Source organism: Biomphalaria glabrata, chromosome 4 (genome assembly GCF_947242115.1).
Source record: "Biomphalaria glabrata chromosome 4, xgBioGlab47.1, whole genome shotgun sequence".
NCBI classification, from domain to species: Eukaryota; Metazoa; Mollusca; class Gastropoda; family Planorbidae; genus Biomphalaria; species Biomphalaria glabrata.
In genome coordinates this window covers 35,870,455-35,891,510 of record NC_074714.1, presented here as the reverse complement: position 1 = coordinate 35,891,510, position 21,056 = coordinate 35,870,455, and the positions used below count along the sequence as shown (strand labels likewise).

Here is a 21,056-nt window from a genome sequence, read left to right as displayed (position 1 = left end):
GGTTGAGGTAGAGTAGGCATCACTGGATTAGAGGAATACGCAGGTTGAGGTAGAGTGGGCATCACTGGATTAGAGGAATACGCAGGTTGAGGTAGAGTGGGCATCACTGGATTAGAGGAATACGCAGGTTGAGGTAGAGTGGGCATTACTGGATTAGAGGAATACACAGGTTGAGGTAGAGTGGGCATCACTGGATTAGAGGAATACGCAGGTTGAGGTAGAGTGGGCATCACTGGATTAGAGGAATACGCAGGTTGAGGTAGAGTGGGCATCACTGGATTAGAGGAATACGCAGGTTGAGGTAGAGTGGGCATCACTGGATTAGAGGAATACGCACATAGAATTTAAACGTGAGCTGAATAATAGATTTGTTTCTCCTTTATTGCAAGTGTCTGCTGATGTGCATTGTAAATGATCTCACTGAACTATATAGGTGTGTAAATCATCATTTTAGTGCAGGGATTGGCAACATTTTTCTATCTAGGGTCGCGTTCAAAAAAAATTGGGATTTGTGGGCCGCACCAGATTTCTGTAGGTGTACGCGGACCGCATAAAACACTCTGGCAAGTTATAGTAAATAGTGTATCTAGAAAACACATTACAATATTTTTAATAGAAGTTTTTCTAGTAGATCTACAAACATATATTTTTTACGTTAGAATAACAACAACAACACATACTAAAAATGTTAGCCTCTTTCAAAGAGAAATGTTTTATATTATAAGAACGCAGTGTTTCATGTGGCTACGCAACCCAGCTGCGACTTACATATTTTGCCACTTCCAGTGAGGACACAGTCGGTGGTCAATTTAGATTTTATTTTCGCAGTCTGCGTCTGTCCGCGGCAGTGGATTTCTTTTTGTTTCAAAAGTGTATGCCGCCGTCTTTTTGATCTCCATCTGTCTCGTTCTGAAGCCGTCTTGAGCTAGGAGCTGTCTTCTATGTCAGTTAAAAGTTGGCGCCTAATTTAGGGATCTCTATGGCGCCTCTGAGATAACCCAGCTGTAATGGGTACCTGACATTAGCTGGGAAAAAAAGTAAAGATGGTTGGTCGTTGTGCTGGCCACATGACACCCTCGTTAACTGTGGGCCGAGGAAACAGATGTCCTTTACATCATCTGGCCCGTATGATCGCATAGTCTGAGTGGAGGAACATAACTTTTTAAAAAATCCTTAAATTAGTATTTGGTATAGAGAAAGATCTTTGTGGGTAGCTTGTAGTTTATAACTTTTGATATTCATGCTAAACATTTCGAAATCATTAGAGCTGATAGGGCTCAGAGGCGCACTAGAGATCCTGAAATTTAAAAAACCCAGCATTCGAACCCGGGGCCCCTCGGTTCGGAGGCCAAGCGCTTTATCACTTAGCCATCGCAATCTCCATTCTATAATATATAGGCATAAGAAATTATGGTAAAACGTTGAATTGTTGAACCCTAGGTCTCGAACTCAAATCCAAACCAAGAATACGATCTTGAGAATTTGTGTCGACTTAGCTTTAGAAAGAAAACAAAACAAAAGTTCCACTGAATTCTATAGAGCTTTTGTCTACGTTTGTTCTTCAGACTCAGTTATCTCACTACTATCTCAGTATAATCCCACCCATCAGAGCAGTTAACTATGGGAGAAGCTATAAATTAGTTGTTTCAACTCGGTACAGGTCGTGGCGTCTGCCATTTGAAGAGCGTACGGAAAGCACGAGCCAGTTGTTTCTCAAGGGGCGATTATCACTGCAGAGTCATGATTTACAGTTGGCACAATTTTTTTAAGCACTTTGCATTGTGAACGCATTCTTTGGAACTGTGTCAGGGGAGACAATATCCACGTTCTACTTTTGTGTGACCTTTTCAAACTTTTATTCCTAAACAATTGACACTTTCCCTAAACTATCCTTATACTTTGTACAGAGATCTGTTTTTGTTCTTAATTGTTGTATAATTTCAATAGGTTATGTCATGGGTAGGCAAAAGGCAACACACGAGTCAGGTGCTGCCCCCTGTTAATATTTTGGGGGAGGGAGCCTTGGTAGATCTGAGGATCTATGTTGAATTCTTTTGAAATCATACTGATCTTGTGCCTGATCCCGAAAGAATACGCCCTGCCCTATTAACTTCTTCTTTCAAAATGGCTGCTATGTGTATACACCATGAAAACTTAATTTTTAAAACTCAATGACACTTTCGGATGATCCGTGTTACTGCTATACCCTTACAATAAGCGAAACAAGCCTATAACACTACTTTTCATGGCTTTAAACTGGTATGTTGGTAATTGAAAAACATAAGGCTTAAAGTAACATTGTCTTCTATTTGCAAACACGAGTAGGACGATGGTGAGAATGCACTTTTAAAATTTCTTTTAGTTTTTGAGACTTAAACTTGATAGTAAGATTCAGGAGCAAACGGACTGACAGACAATAATAGCTCAACGGCCATTTTTATATACAGGTGTCCCTTTAATAAAAGAGAAAGAGGGATATATATATATATATATATATATATGGTGTTTGAAATACACAAAGATTCAAAAACTATTTCACGAGCAAGATGGTGGAGCTTGGACTTGCCTTAACGATCTTTTGAGGGGACCATGGCAATTATAATTTACTGACTTACCGCCTCCATTCTTGTAACACAGGTACGGGAATCGCCAGACATTACCGAATCCTATACACTGACCAACACAGGCCAGCACGAACTCGATTTTCCCTGTCCATAACTCTCTCTCCGGGGTATCCTCCAGTTTAGCTTCTATAGCCCGGCCATTGTTAGATGTCTCCTGGTTAGGGGCGCCTCCCTGGCCCATTTCTATATATTCGTTGTTATGTTTGTCGGGCATCTTCGCCTTCCTGCCAGATCTGTTTGACGGAAGATAGCCCGAAGTGACTAGAGGTGAGGAATATAACACCACGTTTTCTCCAGGAGTGGTAGCAGGATATTCAGATGTGAACTCGTTCTGTTCAGGTTATTGTCTCGCCTTGATCAGTCCATGGGTACTGTCATAGTGGAGAAATGTTGACTATTTACTCATGATTCTGTGAAATAAAAATACAAGAAATAATGAGTCGTTCAGCAGATAAGAGTCACATTATTTAGCTGATATCTTTATGAAAGAGAGTAGAAAATATTCTAGTTAAAATAATTAGCTGTAGAAATGAAAAGCGTCATCATTAATACACAGTTTGAATAAAGTGTTGTTTGGGCGATGGATAAATCCGACCTGGATAACATCTTTTGTACATGTGTACATGACGATTGGTGTGTTTCATAGCTTAAGGTCTTGATGCGATGGTCTTAATACGCCTTATTATTCTCAAAAATTGAAATCTTATGGCCCTAAATCCAATTGTATGCTGGGGATTCTGGTAGGGATGAAGAACTTATAGGACTTTTCTTTTCGAAATAGAATAATTTAAATTGAAATCCTAAAACGGAGAACACAAACTATGCTTTGCTTCAAGTATTAACACACAACAGAATTTTTTTTCAATAATAAATTCACTGAAGTAGACTTAACGTGAAGCATGAAACTTACAGACTTAATGAACTGTTTGGATCCACAAAACAGTTTTCTCAAACTCAGGAATCTAAATTTACCGAATCTTCTGGTACCGGAAAATGTTTCTATTTTAATTTCATCTCCTTCATAATTAACTGTATAGAAACTCGAAGCTATCAGAAACCAATGTCTTTAAAAAATCTTGTTTATATTTTTTTGTTTGTAAAAATCTATGTTTTGTCTTAAATAGATGTCTATCCCACGTTGATAAATCTTCTGGTTTAGAAAGAGATACTATGTAGTTGTTTCTTTCTTTCTTTTTTTTTTTTTTTCTTTTTTCATGTTTCAAATGTTCCATCAGATTTGAAGATTATTACGTCCTTGGGGGTGGGCAGGGTTCGTACCCAGAGCCATTGAGACCTTTGAACAACAGTGTAGAGAAGACGACCAGGCAGCCATGTATAAAGGGTGTATTATTTACTAAATGCGCTGTATTGGCCCGATGGATGTCATGTATTTAAAAAAACCTGAACAAAAATGTTGACCAGATGATAAATGAAAGTTTGAATAATCGAGCAAGTGTGTCAGGGATAGAGTGAAACAACAACAACAAAACAAAAATACAAAGAAAGATGATTTTTTGAAACGACAAAAATATTTGTGGTGTAAATATTATTGAGTAGAAATTGAAATAGATGTCTTTTAAAAAAAAGTTCTCTATACTACATACAACCTTTGTATTTCAACCTTATGTGAGTAGGCCTATAAGTTCTATGCTAGAGAGAGAAGACACAATGTATAGGCCTATAAGTTCTATGCTAGAGAGAGAAGACGCAAAGTATAGGTCTATAAGTTCTATGCTAGAGAGAGAAGACACAATGTATAGGCCTATAAGTTCTTTGCTAGAGAGAGAAGACACAATGTATAGGCCTATAAGTTCTATGCTAGAGAGAGAAGACGCAAAGTATAGGCCTATATGTAGACTAGTTAGACATTGGGAACTCTACTTTTTTTAACATCAGGGAATTTGAACTATCTTCTTTATGTGTTTGTCTTCTGTACACTATAAATGACTTAGATTATATACGTAGTCTAATTCATATCAAAAATGACACGCCTGTGTGTGTATATTAACCACATTCCCAAAACCATGTGTTAGAATGTTATTCTGTTAATTATAAAATGTACACTGCAATTAATATACAACTATAAATACTTTATTAAAATAATAGGTTATCGTTTGCGGGCTTGATAATTGACTTAAAAATCAACTACATCCCGTAAGACGCAAGACAGAATTCTGTGTTCGCTAAGTCTTACCTTGTTACATCCATCGTAACAGAAAGTTATCACATACAAACAAAGAAGAATTCACTCCCTTTAGTTCATGTCTGACTAAAGCACACAGTGCAGGCCATGAGAAGTGGTTGACATTTGTATGCTCAAGTTAGACTAGATCTATCTACGTTACGGCACCATGTGAACAGTTCACTCAACAAAGTCGCCGGGGACGCTTGGTATCCAAACTGGAACAGTTCTCCTCTAGAAACCCAGTTATCGCCCCCAGTGAGAAGGCGCCAACTATTTTGTGGTAACTTTTAATAGCTTACAAGTGTAACATGGCTCCAAAAGTGTGGCCTGATTTTTGTTTCTACTTCTTTGGAAAATCTACGATAAATGTAGACTTCTCATATGAAATTTTAAAATTAATTAACTTTCGGATTTCGAAATTAATCGAACGAATTTATTTTGGTTGATGTGAGCAACTGTTTGACTTCTAGGGCAGGTTTATAAAAAAAAACTTTCCATATCTTTATTTATTAATTCGGCTCTTAAATCCATTAAGCCCAAAATGAATGAAACTGACTAAATATACTTTTCTGACTTTTGTTGTTGTTGTTTTAGCTGTTTTCTTATTAGATTGTCCGTACTGGTTGGTTTTAAAATAAATTAACATATTCATCGATGACTTTATTTATATCTGGATCAACACTTTCAGAAACTGTATCAATATTTGTATGTTTATCGACTGAATAAGAAAGTCGATGCTGTGATAACTTCCAACATCGTCCAAGAATATGTCACGTCACTTTTTCCTCTATAAACTAGCCACAAGAGCTGTCCAATTATCCAATTATACCTGGGAAGTGGGGGAAGGTACTAGGGGAGGGAGAGGACGACTTAGTTGTGTGTGGCTGGGCAGTGTCCTTATAGAACCACGGCTATGTCATAGGCCAAGTCTGGGACTGGGGAACTCTTCCGTTTCACTTCAAACTGGGGGCTCACCTAGTCAGAGGGAAAAGAAGGGGGGAAACCGAGGGCAGGGGGGGGAGGAATGTGCTTGCTTGAACATTAAATGGGAGGTGACTGCAACCAGGATGGCAGGGGGGAAATAGGAAGTTCTCTCTCCATCCCGAGCAAATAGTCGTAGATGTCCCCTACGTACAAATAGTCGATTAGAGGACATTTAATTTGCTGAATAATTGAGCTATCGGGTGACAGTTGGGGTGTGAGTTAGTTTGTTGGCGAGGAGAGAGAGAAAGAGAGATTACATCAAGAGAAAACAAGCAAGAGGAGAGCTCAGTGAAAGGAGAGAAAGAGAGATTACATCAAGAGAAAACAAGCAAGGAGAGAGCTCAGTGGAAGGAGAGAAAGAGAGATTACATCAAGAGAAAACAAGCAAGGAGAGAGCTCAGTAAAAGGAGAGAAAGAGAGATTACATCAAGAGAAAACAAGCAAGGAGAGAGCTCAGTGAAAGGAGAGAAAGAGAGATTACATCAAGAGAAAACAAGCAAGAGGAGAGCTCAGTAAAAGGAGAGAAAGAGAGCTTACATCAAGAGAAAACAAGCAAGGAGAGAGCTCAGTGAAAGGAGAGAAAGAAAGATTACATCAAGAGAAAACAAGCAAGAGAAGAGCTCAGTGAAAGGAGAGAAAGAGAGATTACATCAAGAGAAAATAAGCAAGAGGAGAGCTCAGTGGAAGGAGAGAAAGTGAGATTACATCAAGAGAAAACAAACAAGAGGAGAGCTCAGTGAAAGGAGAGAAAGAGAGATTACATCAAGAGAAAACAAACAAGGGGAGAGCTCAGTGAAAGGAGAGAAAGAGAGATTACATCAAGAGAAAACAAGCAAGGAGAGAGCTCAGTGGAAGGAGAGAAAGAGAGATTACATCAAGAGAAAACAAGCAAGAGGAGAGCTCAGTGAAAGGAGAGAAAGAGAGATTACATCAAGAGAAAACAAACAAGAGGAGAGCTCAGTGAAAGGAGAGAAAGAGAGATTACATCAAGAGAAAACAAGCAAGGAGAGAGCTCAGTGGAAGGAGAGAAAGAGAGATTACATCAAGAGAAAACAAGCAAGAGGAGAGCTCAGTAAAAGGAGAGAAAGAGAGATTACATCAAGAGAAAACAAGCAAGAGGAGAGCTCAGTGAAAGGAGAGAAAGAGAGATTACATCAAGAGAAAACAAGCAAGAGGAGAGCTCAGTGAAAGGAGAGAAAGAGAGATTACATCAAGAGAAAACAAGCAAGAGGAGAGCTCAGTGGAAGGAGAGAAAGAGCACGTACAATAGCGTGGCAGATTGATGAGTAAATAATTATGTGAGTAGATAATCTGTGAGTCAGAATATGAAATAGCGTGAGTATTGAAATGAAAGCTTCAATAATCGAGCAAGTGTGTCAGGATAGAATGAAACAACAAAAAACACAAGACAAAGGAAGATGATTTTTTTTTAGAAACAACAACAAAGAGAGAGAGAGAGAGAGAGAGTCACACAGTCTATGTTCGAATCCGGAAAGTTTTTATAATTACCTAAACTAAGAAAACAATGAAACAAGTTTATTTCTCTCTCCAATTCACAATATTTTTTTTTCTTTATTGAACTTCAGATTGAAGAGTTAACTAGGATTCCAAATTTCATGTTTGTGCTATGGATTCCACCAGCCACAACTCAACCTGCCAACTTGGGGCTTAACAAAATAACAAAGTATTAACATCAACAATTGGAAGGAAACATGTTAAAGGTACAATTATATCATTGTGATTGTTTTTAAAAAAATGTTTCACATTCCCAACTATGGTGGATGACTAACAAGGAACAAAAAAAAAAAAAAGACAATTCCTCCCATATAGCCTACAGATGATCAATCTGTGTAAGAGTGATTATTTTGCTCTTAATAGCTAATAAATAGATAAGTTTGAATCAGTCATGTAATTAAATTTCATACTTTTAGCTTTCTCAATAGGCTATGATCTTATCCCTAATCTGGACCAGTTGGGAAATGGCGGAGGGGAAGAAAGGGAGATCTGAATGAACTTTACCGTAATCGCTTTTTAAAAGTATTTATTTTTAAAAAAATGCTGAGGGTTACGACCTGAATTCGATCTCATGGCTCAAGCCAACATACTAACCACTCTGCTAATGAGGCGCTAATGAAAATAGAAGTTTGTATAGTTATCTATTGCTTCAAATTTACTTTAAAGAGGCGTTCTATAAAGGGGATTAATTCAGCTTATACCGCCACTTTAGTCAAGTACAATTTCTTTCCCTTGTTCGAGATACCTAACAAAATAATTAATTACCAATAGTTAATTAACTAATTGGTTAAATTTAAATTTTAAATTGATTCATGTGTTGTCAGGTAAAAGAAACAATTGTGCTAAATTTGAGCTTGATCTGAGGTTGGGTGTCGAAGAAATAACGTGTATTTTTTACCAGACATACAGAGTGAGTTAATATAAGCTTTGTAATAAAAATGGAAAATCCCCCAAAAATAAATCCTGGTTAAGCTAATGTATAAATGTACTCAGAGTGTATACAATTCTAGGTCTTTAGATCCAGAATTAGAAGCCGGTGCGCAAAATGTTCCTGAAAGTCTATTTATTTATTTATCTCTTAAATGACTTTTAATACCCGCTGACGTATATGTGTGGAAAATATCGATTGTCTAGACCTCATGTTAGTAGATAATATTTTGAAAACTATAACGGTCGAATCCGAGTTTTCACTTTTGTGCAATTGTTAGCAATTCGCCTCCCAAAGATATACATAAACTGTCAATTTTTTTAGAGCCGTTTTCGAGAACCTTGTCCAGGCAGGCTTTTTGTGCTACCAGATTAATGTGGTTAAAATTTACCGCAAAAGTCCCGTGTCTCGCAGTTTGAGCTAAGCTACACCTACTAGTCGTCAACAAGTAATTGTGAAGTAGTACGTCCAAGTACTTCCATTTCTCACTGTTTTCTTTTTTAACTTTTTAAAAATGTAGGCCTAAGTAATCATAACGTGTCTACTACAAGAGATTAAATAATTGTATCTTATCATACATGTTACAGACGTTACTTCATAATATAAGATAATTACGTCCTACGCATTTCAGCTCCCACCTTATCGTGGTTGCCGCGTGAACTCTGGAGTTGCCAAGAGGGACTGTTTTTTTTTTTTAAGTCACGGTTTTAGTTCCTTTTTTTTTCTTTAATACATTGTTCCAGTAACGATTGGAGTCGATTTTGTGACTAAGTTAATGCCATTTCCTTATCTTATGGCTCTGTTTTCAAAGGAATAGCTGGAAATGTCTGCTGATATTTTAGATCAGGTCATCTGGGAAATGTCTGCTGATATTTTAGATCAGGTCATCTGGGAAATGTCTGCTGATATTTTAGATCAGGTCATCTGGGAAATGTCTGCTGATATTTAGATCAGGTCATCTGGGAAATGTCTGCTGATATTTTAGATCAGGTCATCTGGGAAATGTCTGCTGATATTTTAGATCAGGTCATCTGGGAAATGTCTGCTGATATTTTAGATCAGGTCATCTGGGAAATGTCTGCTGATATTTTAGATCAGGTCATCTGGGAAATGTCTGCTGATATTTTAGATCAGGTCATCTGGGAAATGTCTGCTGATATTTTAGATCAGGTCATCTGGGAATGTCTGCTGATATTTTAGATCAGGTCATCTGGGAAATGTCTGCTGATATTTTAGATCAGGTCATCTGGGAAATGTCTGCTGATATTTTAGATCAGGTCATCTGGGAAATGTCTGCTGATATTTTAGATCAGGTCATCTGGGAAATGTCTGCTGATATTTTAGATCAGGTCATCTGGGAAATGTCTGCTGATATTTTAGATCAGGTCATCTGGGAAATGTCTGCTGATATTTTAGATCAGGTCATCTGGCCTATGCTCCACTTCCAAGATTTAGAATCCAGCTTGCTCAAGAAAGGGGTTGCACATCACAATGACTGTTGACCTGAAGGATATAAATGATGACGACCCTTAAAGATGAGTTTCTCTTTTGCAAATCTCTTGAAAAGGATTCTATAGCACGTGATGTATTAGATATAGATGGTTGATGTCTGGATTAGTATAAAATTGTAAAAAATATTAGTTATATACAGCTGGTGCTCTTAAAAAAACCTATGTTGGTCTGGATTCTAACGTTTAACATTCATTTTAGTTGGTCCTATATAATATTAACGTATTTTTAGTCAGCCTACGAAATCTGTAACACGCAAAGAAATATATTACTTATTTTTTCGTGATTAAACATTAGGCTTTGGCAATGCGTATCAGAAATGTACATTACGAATACGATTTTATAACGTTAGCAAAGTCACATCTAGAACATTTCCTATCAGTACTATTTAAGGCAGACCTATGATGAACTTTTTCTCCTGTTGAAAGACTAAATCAAATAGCAAGTTATTGGGAAAAAAAAAGAACCAAGTGAAATAGTTAGGGGAAAAGAGGTGTCAACATTTAACCCTTTCCCTTCTTTGATTTCCTGAACCATACAAGTAGTGCATTTAATAGTCCCTTCCGGATCAGTCATGATCAACTAGAACTTTTTAAAAATCTTATTCTCACTCACAATTGGCTGTCTTGTGGAGAGAGAGAGCGGGGGGGGGGATGGAAGCAAACTTGAGGGGAAAAAAACAAGAACAAAGGAAATATCAGTTGATGAAGTCAACACTAGTATAATTCAAATCGGGTGCTCTAGAGATTATTCAGATTTGATCTTGATCTGCATTGTTAATGCAGTGAAGACTTTTCTATAAGAAGAAATCTTCAATTCGTAATCTGGCCAGTTAACTTTCATTTGTAATTGACTTCCTATGGCATGTGAATAAAGCAAGAAACAGTAACACACTTTGTTAAAAATATTGCTACATAGGTCAGAGTTGTTGGAGACATACAGCTATGTAAGTTTCGTTTTGGACATCATTAAATTCATTACTTCGAAACAGGAGACTAAAAAAAGTAACGTAGCAATAAGACATAAAACACTGAACCATAATTTATTAATACACAATACCTACCAAAACATAAAGGTAAATTTTGTTATATTCCATATGCTAGGACAAATTCGTACTAGTGCTTCTCCTTCCTTGGTGCCATTAGGTCATGGGACGGGTTGAAAAACAACAATGACTTAATAGAGTTTAAATTGACTAGATTAACAAATGGATACGTGTAGTTCCCCTTTCAGACCTTTGGAACTACAGGGCAAATGATGTTAAGGTCATCTGTTTCTTTGGCCAACGGTTAACGAGCAGGGTGTCATGTGGCCAGCACAACGACCTATCACCTTTACTTTCCCCAACTAAAGTCAGATACCCATTAGAGTTGGGTGGACTCAGATGGATACGTGTAGGTGGGTATTATCTTCTCTTATGTAAGAACGTCTGTAATTTATAAGATAAGATTAATATACATTATATCATGTATAATGTACATCAAATAAGCATTAACTCTATCTATCTATCGATCTATCTATCTATCTATCTATATATATATATATATATATATATATATATATATATATATATATATATATATATATATATATATATCTTTCTATCTGTCTGTCTGTTTATCTATTTATCTATATTGATCCGTTTATCCCTGTTTTAAAAAAAAGGCGACATCTAATATTTCATTGTATTTGTTACATTAAATTTTACCTGCCTCCTGTTACTCTACACATTTTACCTGCCTCGTGTTACTCTACACATTTACCTGCCTCCTGTTACTCTACACATTTAACTGCCTCGTGTTACTCTACACATTTTACCTGCCTCGTGTTACTCTACACATTTTACCTGCCTCCTGTTACTCTACACATTTACCTGCCTCGTGTTACTCTACACATTTTACCTGCCTCGTGTTACTCTACACATTTTAACTGCCTCGTGTTACTCTACACATTTTACCTGCCTCGTGACTCTACACATTTCACCTGCCTCATGTTACTCTAAACATTTTACCTGCCTCATGTTAGTCTACACATTTTACCTGCCTCATGTTACTGTACACATTTCACCTGCCTCATGTTACTCTACACATTTTACCTGCCTCATGTTAGTCTACACATTTCACCTGCCTCATGTTACTGTACACATTTCACCTGCCTCATGATACTTTACTCATTCTTCTTGAAAACGTGTTTTACTCTAAAGGAAATGAGCATTAAGAAAAAGATGTCTTCTTAAAATAATAATTTTAAAAAGTAACAATCAATTCGCCAGGAGTTTGAACTCTTAACTAAAAACAAATGGACAAAAACACCAAATCCTAATTATACGATTGAGTTCACGGACTGCACAAACAAACTGTTCTCCTCGGTTACACTGGCTCAATCTATCGTCTGCTAGTTCACTTACTTGTCACCATTTCCAGAAATTTAATAATGTCTTTTCTTATTGGTTTAGCAACAGGTTGTCATGACAACGCCTTCCCTCGCCTGTCAAGCCAGGCACACGACATAACCTCAACCTTGACGTCTTCATCTCAACCTAAGGTAAAAGAGTTAAGTACACGTCACGAGTGGCTCAACACATTGGAAGACCAACTGGATGATTCTACGCTAGTTTTAGCTGACTGATTTAGTAATAATAGATCAAGTATATTTTTTGTAAGAAAGCAAAATAAGTCATAAATGCTAATGTCATTTTGCTAATAAGAATTTTAAAAAAATTCATTTCTTGTACAAGTCCATACGATTTGTTCCGGATAGAAAAATGAAGTCTTTGTGAATATTTTAAAGTGAGTTTACTTACATTAGATCCTACCCGGCGCATTGGGCAGCAAGCTGTCTCCACAATGATCTGTCCTTGGCAACGTCTGAAGCCTTTTCCCACCAGGTGTCCACTGCTTTGAGGTCCTCCATGAAAGTGTGGCGCCAAGTTATACGAGGACTTCCATGTTTGCGCTTTCCTTGTATTGGCCTCCATGTCATCGCAACTCTTGGTATGCGTAATTCATTCTGTCGGAGGACATGTCCCACAAACTTCATGCGACGCTCGGTCACAAACTCATTAAGTGGTCGAGTTCCAGTTCGGCATAGGATTTTTTTGTTGGAGACCAGATCTCTGTAACTGACTCTTAAAATCCATCTTAGACATTTTTGTTGAGCCACATTTAGTCTTTTCTCAATTTGGGCAGATGGCTTCCATGTCTCGCATACATATGTTGCTGTTGGGATGATGATTGTGTTGTCTCAATTCCAATAGTTTGGCTTGTCCAAATAGGTCGCAGCGTTGGTAAATAGCTCCCCGCCTTTCCTATTCGGCACGCTACGTCATGGTAGGCACCCCCTTCATTTGTTATGATGCTGCCAAGGTATGTGAACTTATCCAACTCTTCAAGCTATGACTCGCCAAGTCTGACGGGGGCACCCTTTGCCTTATATCCCCGTCGCACAATTTTAGTCTTATCCAAGTTTATGCGAAGGCCAATTGTGGGTGCCTCTGTATCTAGCCTTCCGTCATTTCTTGTATCAATTTACTTGTAGACCCGAGTAGTGCAACGTCATCGGCAAAGTCCAAGTCCGTCATTCGATTCTGTTCACGTCAAGGAATTCCGAAGGTAGTCTGATTCATTGCGCTCTTTATTATGTAGTCGATGGCAAGGGGGAAGAGGAAGAGAGACAAGATGCTCCCCTGTCTCGGTGCTAAAAACAACTCTGCTGTTCATTCTTCCGTTTTAATGCAGCAACTAGATTGACTGTATTCATCCTGGCATAATGAATAATGAATATGTTTGAAATATTAATGATCGTCTCTTGTCATGATGATTTGATTACACATGGTTCAAGATCAGGTTAGGAAGGTCAGATTTTGTTCCCTGGCCATCACGATGTTCCTTGTGTTCCTGTGTTGCCAGCTCTAGTTGCTAGCAGACATTCAATGTGAAGTCAAAGACTGTTCATTTTTTTAAGGGAGGGTTATCATCACATCTGATTGGTTTGGGGACAGTGAACAAATATTGTCCACATGGTACTGAAAGGATAGTGGTGGATAAATGTAAATTTTCTATAATCTGTACGTGGCTGCTGAATCATTGGTTCTTATATCTTAGCCTGAAAGACATTTTTATACTTGCTTTAAGCATCTATTGGAGAAAGTAATGAGGGTCAGTCCTAGAGTTGGCCATGTAACATTACATATATACAATTGACCTAATTGGCGGCTCTACTCAACTGGGATACAGGACTGTTTTATAGAACTTACCTCTCGAGTGAACACTTTTTAGAATGAAAGCTATACAAATAAATAAAAAAGCAAAATATTTTTAAAAATCCTTTTTAAAAAATCAAAGCTATTATATGTAAGGGGAAGAACTCTGCATCTATATATCTCAATAATGTAGAAGTTATTTCCCTTATACAATAGCAAACAAAATAATTAATTACCAATAAACAATTGACTTATGGATTCCTGTTTTGTTAGGTACAATAAATAATTGTTTAAAGTTTCAACTTGATCCGAGAATGAGTGTGGGAGAAATAGTGTGTTCAATTATCTAAGCGGACGAGACCCTACATATTTAGCCGTATTTGTGAATACTGAAAAATAAATTTCCTTTGTTGGTATCAAACATAATAATTAATTACCAGTTATTAATTGACTAATTAGTAATTTTTTTTTATTGGTTCATGTCTTGTCAATGGGTGTAGGAGAAATAAAAAGTACAAACTTTTTATCAGACAGACAGATTGAATTGTTATAAGCTTTGTAAAAATATGCAATTCCGAATTTGTCTGTTATCTTTTTTCTATTTTTTTAATGTCTCGTTTGTATTGTGGTTATATATACCTATATATTAGCTGCACTGCCTGGTGATATTTCATCAACTAGGTCAAAACGATCCATCATCTATTCTGTTGTAGCTAGACATTGGCTCTGAACGTAGATAGCGCTCCTTTGTAGCTGCTTAGGCCTATCTGTTGGCATTTTTTTCTGAGCTGTTCAGATAGCTAGATAGTTCCCTGTTGGTATCATCTGCTCCATTGTAGGTAAATATATGCTCTGTTCGTATCGTTTGCTCTTTTGTAGCTAAATATATGCTCTGTTCGTATCGTTTGCTCTTTTGTAGCTAAATATATGCTCTGTTCGTATCGTTTGCTCTTTTGTAGCTAAATATATGCTCTGTTCGTATCGTTTGCTCTTTTGTTGCTAAATATATGCTCTGTTCGTATCGTTTGCTCTTTTGTAGCTAAATATATGCTCTGTTCGTATCGTTTGCTCTTTTGTAGCTAAATATATGCTCTGTTCGTATCGTTTGCTCTTTTGTAGCTAAATATATGCTCTGTTCGTATCGTTTGCTCTTTTGTAGCTAAATATATGCTCTGTTCGTATCGTTTGCTCTTTTGTAGCTAAATATATGCTCTGTTGGTATCGTTTGCTCTTTTGTAGCTAAATATATGCTCTGTTCGTATCGTTTGCTCTTTTGTAGCTAAATATATGCTCTGTTCGTATCGTTTGCTCTTTTGTAGCTAAATATATGCTCTGTTGGTATCGTTTGCTCTTTTGTAGCTAAATATATGCTCTGTTCGTATCGTTTGCTCTTTTGTAGCTAAATATATGCTCTGTTCGTATCGTTTGCTCTTTTGTAGCTAAATATATGCTCTGTTCGTATCGTTTGCTCTTTTGTAGCTAAATATATGCTCTGTTTGTATCGTTTGCTCTTTTGTAGCTAAATATATGCTCTTTTGTTCTGTTTCTATACTTCTCTGCTAAATAAAATTGAAATATCAAAGCCAGATTTAATTTACAGTATTATCTTAGGCACATCGCTTTTTTATCACTACGGGTAAGCTTTACATATGGTTCCCTCTGTCTCGAGAGACAATGGATATGTCTAGATGATTTCTCCCCTGTATGCATTCCAAGGCCTTTAGATAGGTTAAACAGCGCCATGGGTTGCCAGTTGGTTTCGGTATCTTCCCATTTTTCATTTAAAGGATTGCTAGGCTTTACATTGGGCACAAAATCACTTGCAAGTGTGAAGAAAAGAATGCCACATTTGGCGATACCAATGTTTAAGTTTATCAGCTCCTGTAATTTTTTTCTCGTTGACTTTTGAATCTTGTTGGTTTATATGATTACAAATTACGGAGAGGGAGTTCTACTCATTTTTCTTTATTAAATCCAAAATGGACGACGCTGTTTCTATGCTCTTGCTTTTCATTTAGGAAAGTAACTGAATTGAAACTATTATTATATATAATGTCATTATTTAATAACAGATGGGGAAATATATTTCGGCCATATAAAAACAGAAACTAGGGGGCAATCCTTTTTATTTATTTACTTTCAGTATCAAACAGAGCTATAAATAGGTATTTAAACTATAAAATTCTATATTTTGTATTTATTTGCTGTTTTTAAAAGCAAGGCAGTCAAGAGGAAGGGGGTAAATATGGTTCAAAGTACACGCAGACATTTCTCAGATGACATCTCCGCCCCTGAATTCGTTCCAATTCCAGACATGGCTCAATTGGTTGTCGATCTTCCAGGATATCAATCTCACATTTTCAGCGACATCTGGCGTCGGTTCGGGCTTTTTTCACACAATTTCAACTCCTCAAATCAATTTCGCTCGTCGCTGGGATTACCCCCACCCCGTTTTCCCCTTCTTTGCACTACCAACCAAAATCTCTTGCTTTGATATTTTGGTAGGAAGAAATTGTCCTGTTGTTTTTCCTAGAGCTCGTGTTTAACCGTACATAGCCCTACAAACTGTCAGCAGTTCTGTTCAGTGCCTACCTATCCCTATATAGTGTCTGCTTATCATGGAACTAATGATTTAATTACTTATTAGATTGTTTTGGACTAGAGCTGACCTTGGACTAAATTATACTCGGCTAATAATTGTAATATTAATAAATTATTTTGACAAAATAAAAATACTTTTTTTTTTTAGCCTAGAACTATTTTGGGACGGACACGACGCGTCAGCCCCGTCAATTGTGAAATGCGACATTTGCTTTATCAGCGCGAACCCTTTATAATGTTATTGACCATTCATCCCCCTCACTTTTTTTAATTTAATATGTTTAATGATTTAGATCCCCAATAAAAACAATAACAATTTAATACCTTATTTTTTTTTTTAAAAGCCGAAAATATTTATTTTATTGCTTAAACAACATTAAGTGATTCTTACAAATAAATATAAACTAAAATTAGATATTTGCAGACCTAATTAATCTGTACATTGACATCTGGTAGCATATGTAAATCTGTAATGGAGGGGAAAAAATAAAATCAATTTCTTTGAAAAATGTAATACAAAAAATAATAAAAAGAATGTTTCACGGTAAAAAGCAAAATGATAATCCCCACCCCCTCCCCTCGCCTTTCCATCTGCCTATTTGTGTCAATCTCAGGAGGGGGAAAAGAGAAACCAGCACAAGTGGCTTCACGTCAGTCTGTTTTACTTTCGTTCTAAACTTTGACTAGATTAATGTTTTACTTTCGTTCTAAACTTTGACTAGATTAATGTTTTACTTTCGTTCTAAACTTTGACTAGATTAATGTTTTACTTTCGTTCTAAACTTTGACTAGATTAACTATGAGTAGCCAGATCAAATGAAGTAAATGAAGATACCGAGCAGTGTTTCCCAAACTTTGGTTCTAATGAAGCACTTCCCACATTCAGAGACTTCAGCGGAACACGGCTCATTTTTTTTTTTTTTTTTTTTTTTTTTTTTTTTTTGTGGATTGAATTATTTCCAATTTGTTTAAATATTTTGAAAAAATAATTGTTATATCATATTCTAAATTTAACATTCTTATTAATTACTGTTATTTATTTTATTTTTTCATATGTTTAGTCATATATTTGTATTTTATTATAGTTTCATATTTCGGGTCCAATGACAAAATGATTGTATTGTGTCCTTCAAATAATCATTTGATATCAGGCGCAGTATTGGTAAATTGTATTTTAATATCTGTTTCTATACTTGACTTCTTTGCAATACAAATTAGTTGTAGGAAACTGACGTAAACTAACGAGCAGCCTGTTTTGAAACAGTGTGGTACTTCTCAGACAAACTCACTCAGATAGCATTTATAGTTGAACTTTGTTTCAAATTAAAATCAGTTCATAGTGATTTTGTTAGAGAATATCTTAGGAAATAGACATTAATTAACTCTCTCGCGCTCCTCAAGGCGTTAAGTCTCGAGATGCCAGAGGTAAGGACGACGTCCAGAATGAAATAACGTAGAGCTAAATCTGCAGCAGACCTAACTTACCCTTGCCATGTATGTGGCCGGTTTTGTACAGTGAGCACTGAACTCCATAGTCATCTTCGAGTTCATAAGAAATAAGAAATGTGTGCTCATCTTCGACCACGAAGGTCATATATATGAAGATGGGAATCACTGTTTTCAAATATACCTGTCTCTGTTTTGATGCAAACATTACATGTAGACTGTTGTTGTTGTTGTTGTTTTTTTACATTAATTAACACTTCTTTTTACAATTAATTCCTCTGATTAGTTTGCAAACTCTTCAAGGGTGGGGTCTAAAATTGGAAACTCAAAAAAGGCTCTAACGATTTACCAAGAAATTTGACAGTTAAGATAAAAATATAAGTCTTCTAGTTAATTGAGTACTTAGTGAAAAATTGGTTCGACCATTATATTTTTTTTTTCAAAATAGAATCATCTTAAAATGACATTTCGTCTACTTTGAGTTTGAACACACGTAGATGGGAATTCCCGCATGTATTCAGTTGAGTTGAGCCATGAGTTGAGTAGGCCTATATAAACGGACATTAATGAACAATTTGCGCACTTATGTAGAAATCATTAATGGTAGGACAGTTCAAATTAATTTGTGAATATAAATATGTATAAAATATAGACAGTTTATTACTACACACTATTAATTATCTAATCTCTAACTAGATCTAGTTTTCTAGTCTAGACTATGTCTTTTAAGGTTTTTTTAATCTGGATCTATATAAAAAAATAGAATTTTTTATATTCTGAGTAAATTTATACAGGGGCGTAACCCATTTTTTCGAGAATTGGAATTAGGGCTAGGTAATTTTTTTTTTTTTTCGATCATTCATTAGTTAGTAAGAGCGAAGTAATTAAGGCGCTATTTTTAAACCTCCATCCATCCACAATTTACTGTCGGTTAAATGGGTTGCCAGTAACACTATTTTCTACTTTTTACCACAATGACAGGAGCAACCTTTACACTGTTAGGCCTACACAAATTAGTTTGAAATTCTTAATGTACTGAAATCGTTTTAAGAAAAGTATCATAAAGTATGTATTTGTTTTTATATTGTTGCCGATGCCTTTGTTAATATTATTAGAAAAAGAAGGGTGGGGGGAGGATTACAGAAAGACACTATCTTTAAACCTCCATACATGCCCAATCTACTGATACCCTATTACAGGCGAGTCTGAGGACGGACACGAGTGTGCGTACAGAGGACAGGGGATGGGGGCATCGTCCGGTGGAGTAGGCTGTCCAAGAGGCTCTTTGCTACATCTTAGTGAAATGTTGACAGTTGTGAGAGACTCTCGTAATGTGGTGGCTAGTGGGCCACTTGTCTACCTCACCAATCATGTTTGTCAACTTCGACAACTCTCGTGGCATTCGATAGCCGCGGCTAGTGATTTCCCCTTCTTTAATTAATATTTTCTTTCCCTCACATCCAGACGATGTATCCAGCGGGGCCTACATTTGAGAAATTAATTGAACAGTTCACGCTGAAAGTTTGAAATTTGGGGAACGTAACACTCATCAGAACAAAAACAAAGGAAGCTTTGGGTAGTGGCGGTTCCTGTGGGTAGTCGTTCTCAAACATGTGAATTCCCACTTCCTACACAAGGGCTACATTGAAATGTTTTAAAATATTTGAAGCAATAAAAGTGCTCAAGATTACAGCGATGCACCTACTACACCTACATGTTTTACAATTGTTTCTGAGAAATACTGAAATATGCAAATATACAGAGGCATATTATAGAAACAATATAATATATATGTTAGATGGCCTTTGACATAGAATATAGTCGGTCTACATTTATTGACTCATTTCCATTCGATATTTACAAGGATAGCCAAAAACGCAATGGCCGTTATATTAGTAAAGTTACTCTTCACCAAAAGAAAACTGCGATATTGAGTTTTAAGTTTAAAAATAGACGGAATTAATTCGGAATGAAAAGTGTATTTCCTGTTTCAAGTTCCCCTTTCAAACCATGCGGTCTATAGGGCAGATGATGTTAAGGTAATGTTTCTTTAATGAGCAGGGTGTCATGTGGCCAGCACAGCGACCAGGACCAACCGCCTTTACTTTCCAAAACTTAAGTCAGGCACCCATTAGAATTGGGTGGACTCAGGACGCCTTAAAAATCCTGAAATTCAAAATCCCTGTCTTCACCTTGATTTGAACCCAGGACCACAGGTTCGGAAGCCAAGCCACTTCGCCCCCATTTTCCTGTTCTATGAGATTCTATTTATAGGTGTATTTAAGGGGAGACAACAGAAAAAAGTTATTATGTAAAATAAGTTTCAATCTTCATGTTAAATACTTTAGTGAATCTATTGTTGAAATTAAGTTATGTTTATTCATACGTTCTACTTGAGGAATGAAACTGTTTCATTTCATTAAAAGGAATTCTGGGTTTTCTACATCTAATTATGTAAATTAGCCTACTTTTGGACAAGAGAACATCAGACATGGTTTCTAAAAATACTTTTTAAGACACAAACATCACAATAAAATTCGATGCCGAAGTTCCATTATTGGGAGCTGTAAGACAGTTTTTTTTAAACATATTGCTTGATAAATAACTTCTAGTATTGCCGAAGCCCATTAAGCACCTGTTTATTCATTAAGCACCTGTTTATCGTAATAATAGCAATAAATATTTGAGGGTGACTAACAGGAAATACTGAAAGTTCAAATTCCATAGGCTCGTCTACCGTACTGTGAGATCTTCGAACAGGACGCCAGTGTTACATAATCTTTAAGTGGCTGCAGGCCATGTATCTCTTAAACACTGCTACCATATCTTGAAGTCAACTTTTTCATGTCTTTCCAAAGCACAAAAAATTCTTAAAGACGATTAGCACCCATTAAACCATAGTTACATCAGATCTGGGCGTTGAGGTCGGCTCCCCTCTATTCACTTAGCAAAGAAAACTCTTTTAATCCACCTTCAGTAAGGGTGTTTCAATGTCATTTGTAATTACCAAGAAGTACATAGAATGTGTACGTTGAGCTGTTTGAATCTCTAGTGTTATTGTTA

General features: G+C 36.5%; 1 protein-coding gene across 1 annotated transcript in view; it reads right to left on the bottom strand.

Moving 5' to 3' along the window:
* LOC106057862 (sodium- and chloride-dependent GABA transporter 1-like) overlaps positions 1-5,621 on the bottom strand; it is a 56,104-nt gene extending 50,483 nt beyond the window's left edge. Inside the window, exons 1-2 of the mRNA XM_056026973.1 lie at positions 4,819-5,621; positions 2,616-3,034 (exon numbers count right to left, since the gene is read on the bottom strand). Coding sequence (XP_055882948.1) covers positions 2,616-2,838 — 223 coding nt within the window. The 5' untranslated portion in view covers positions 2,839-3,034; positions 4,819-5,621. The remainder of the gene's footprint in view (positions 1-2,615; positions 3,035-4,818) is intronic.
* Between the last annotated feature and the right edge of the window lie 15,435 nt (positions 5,622-21,056).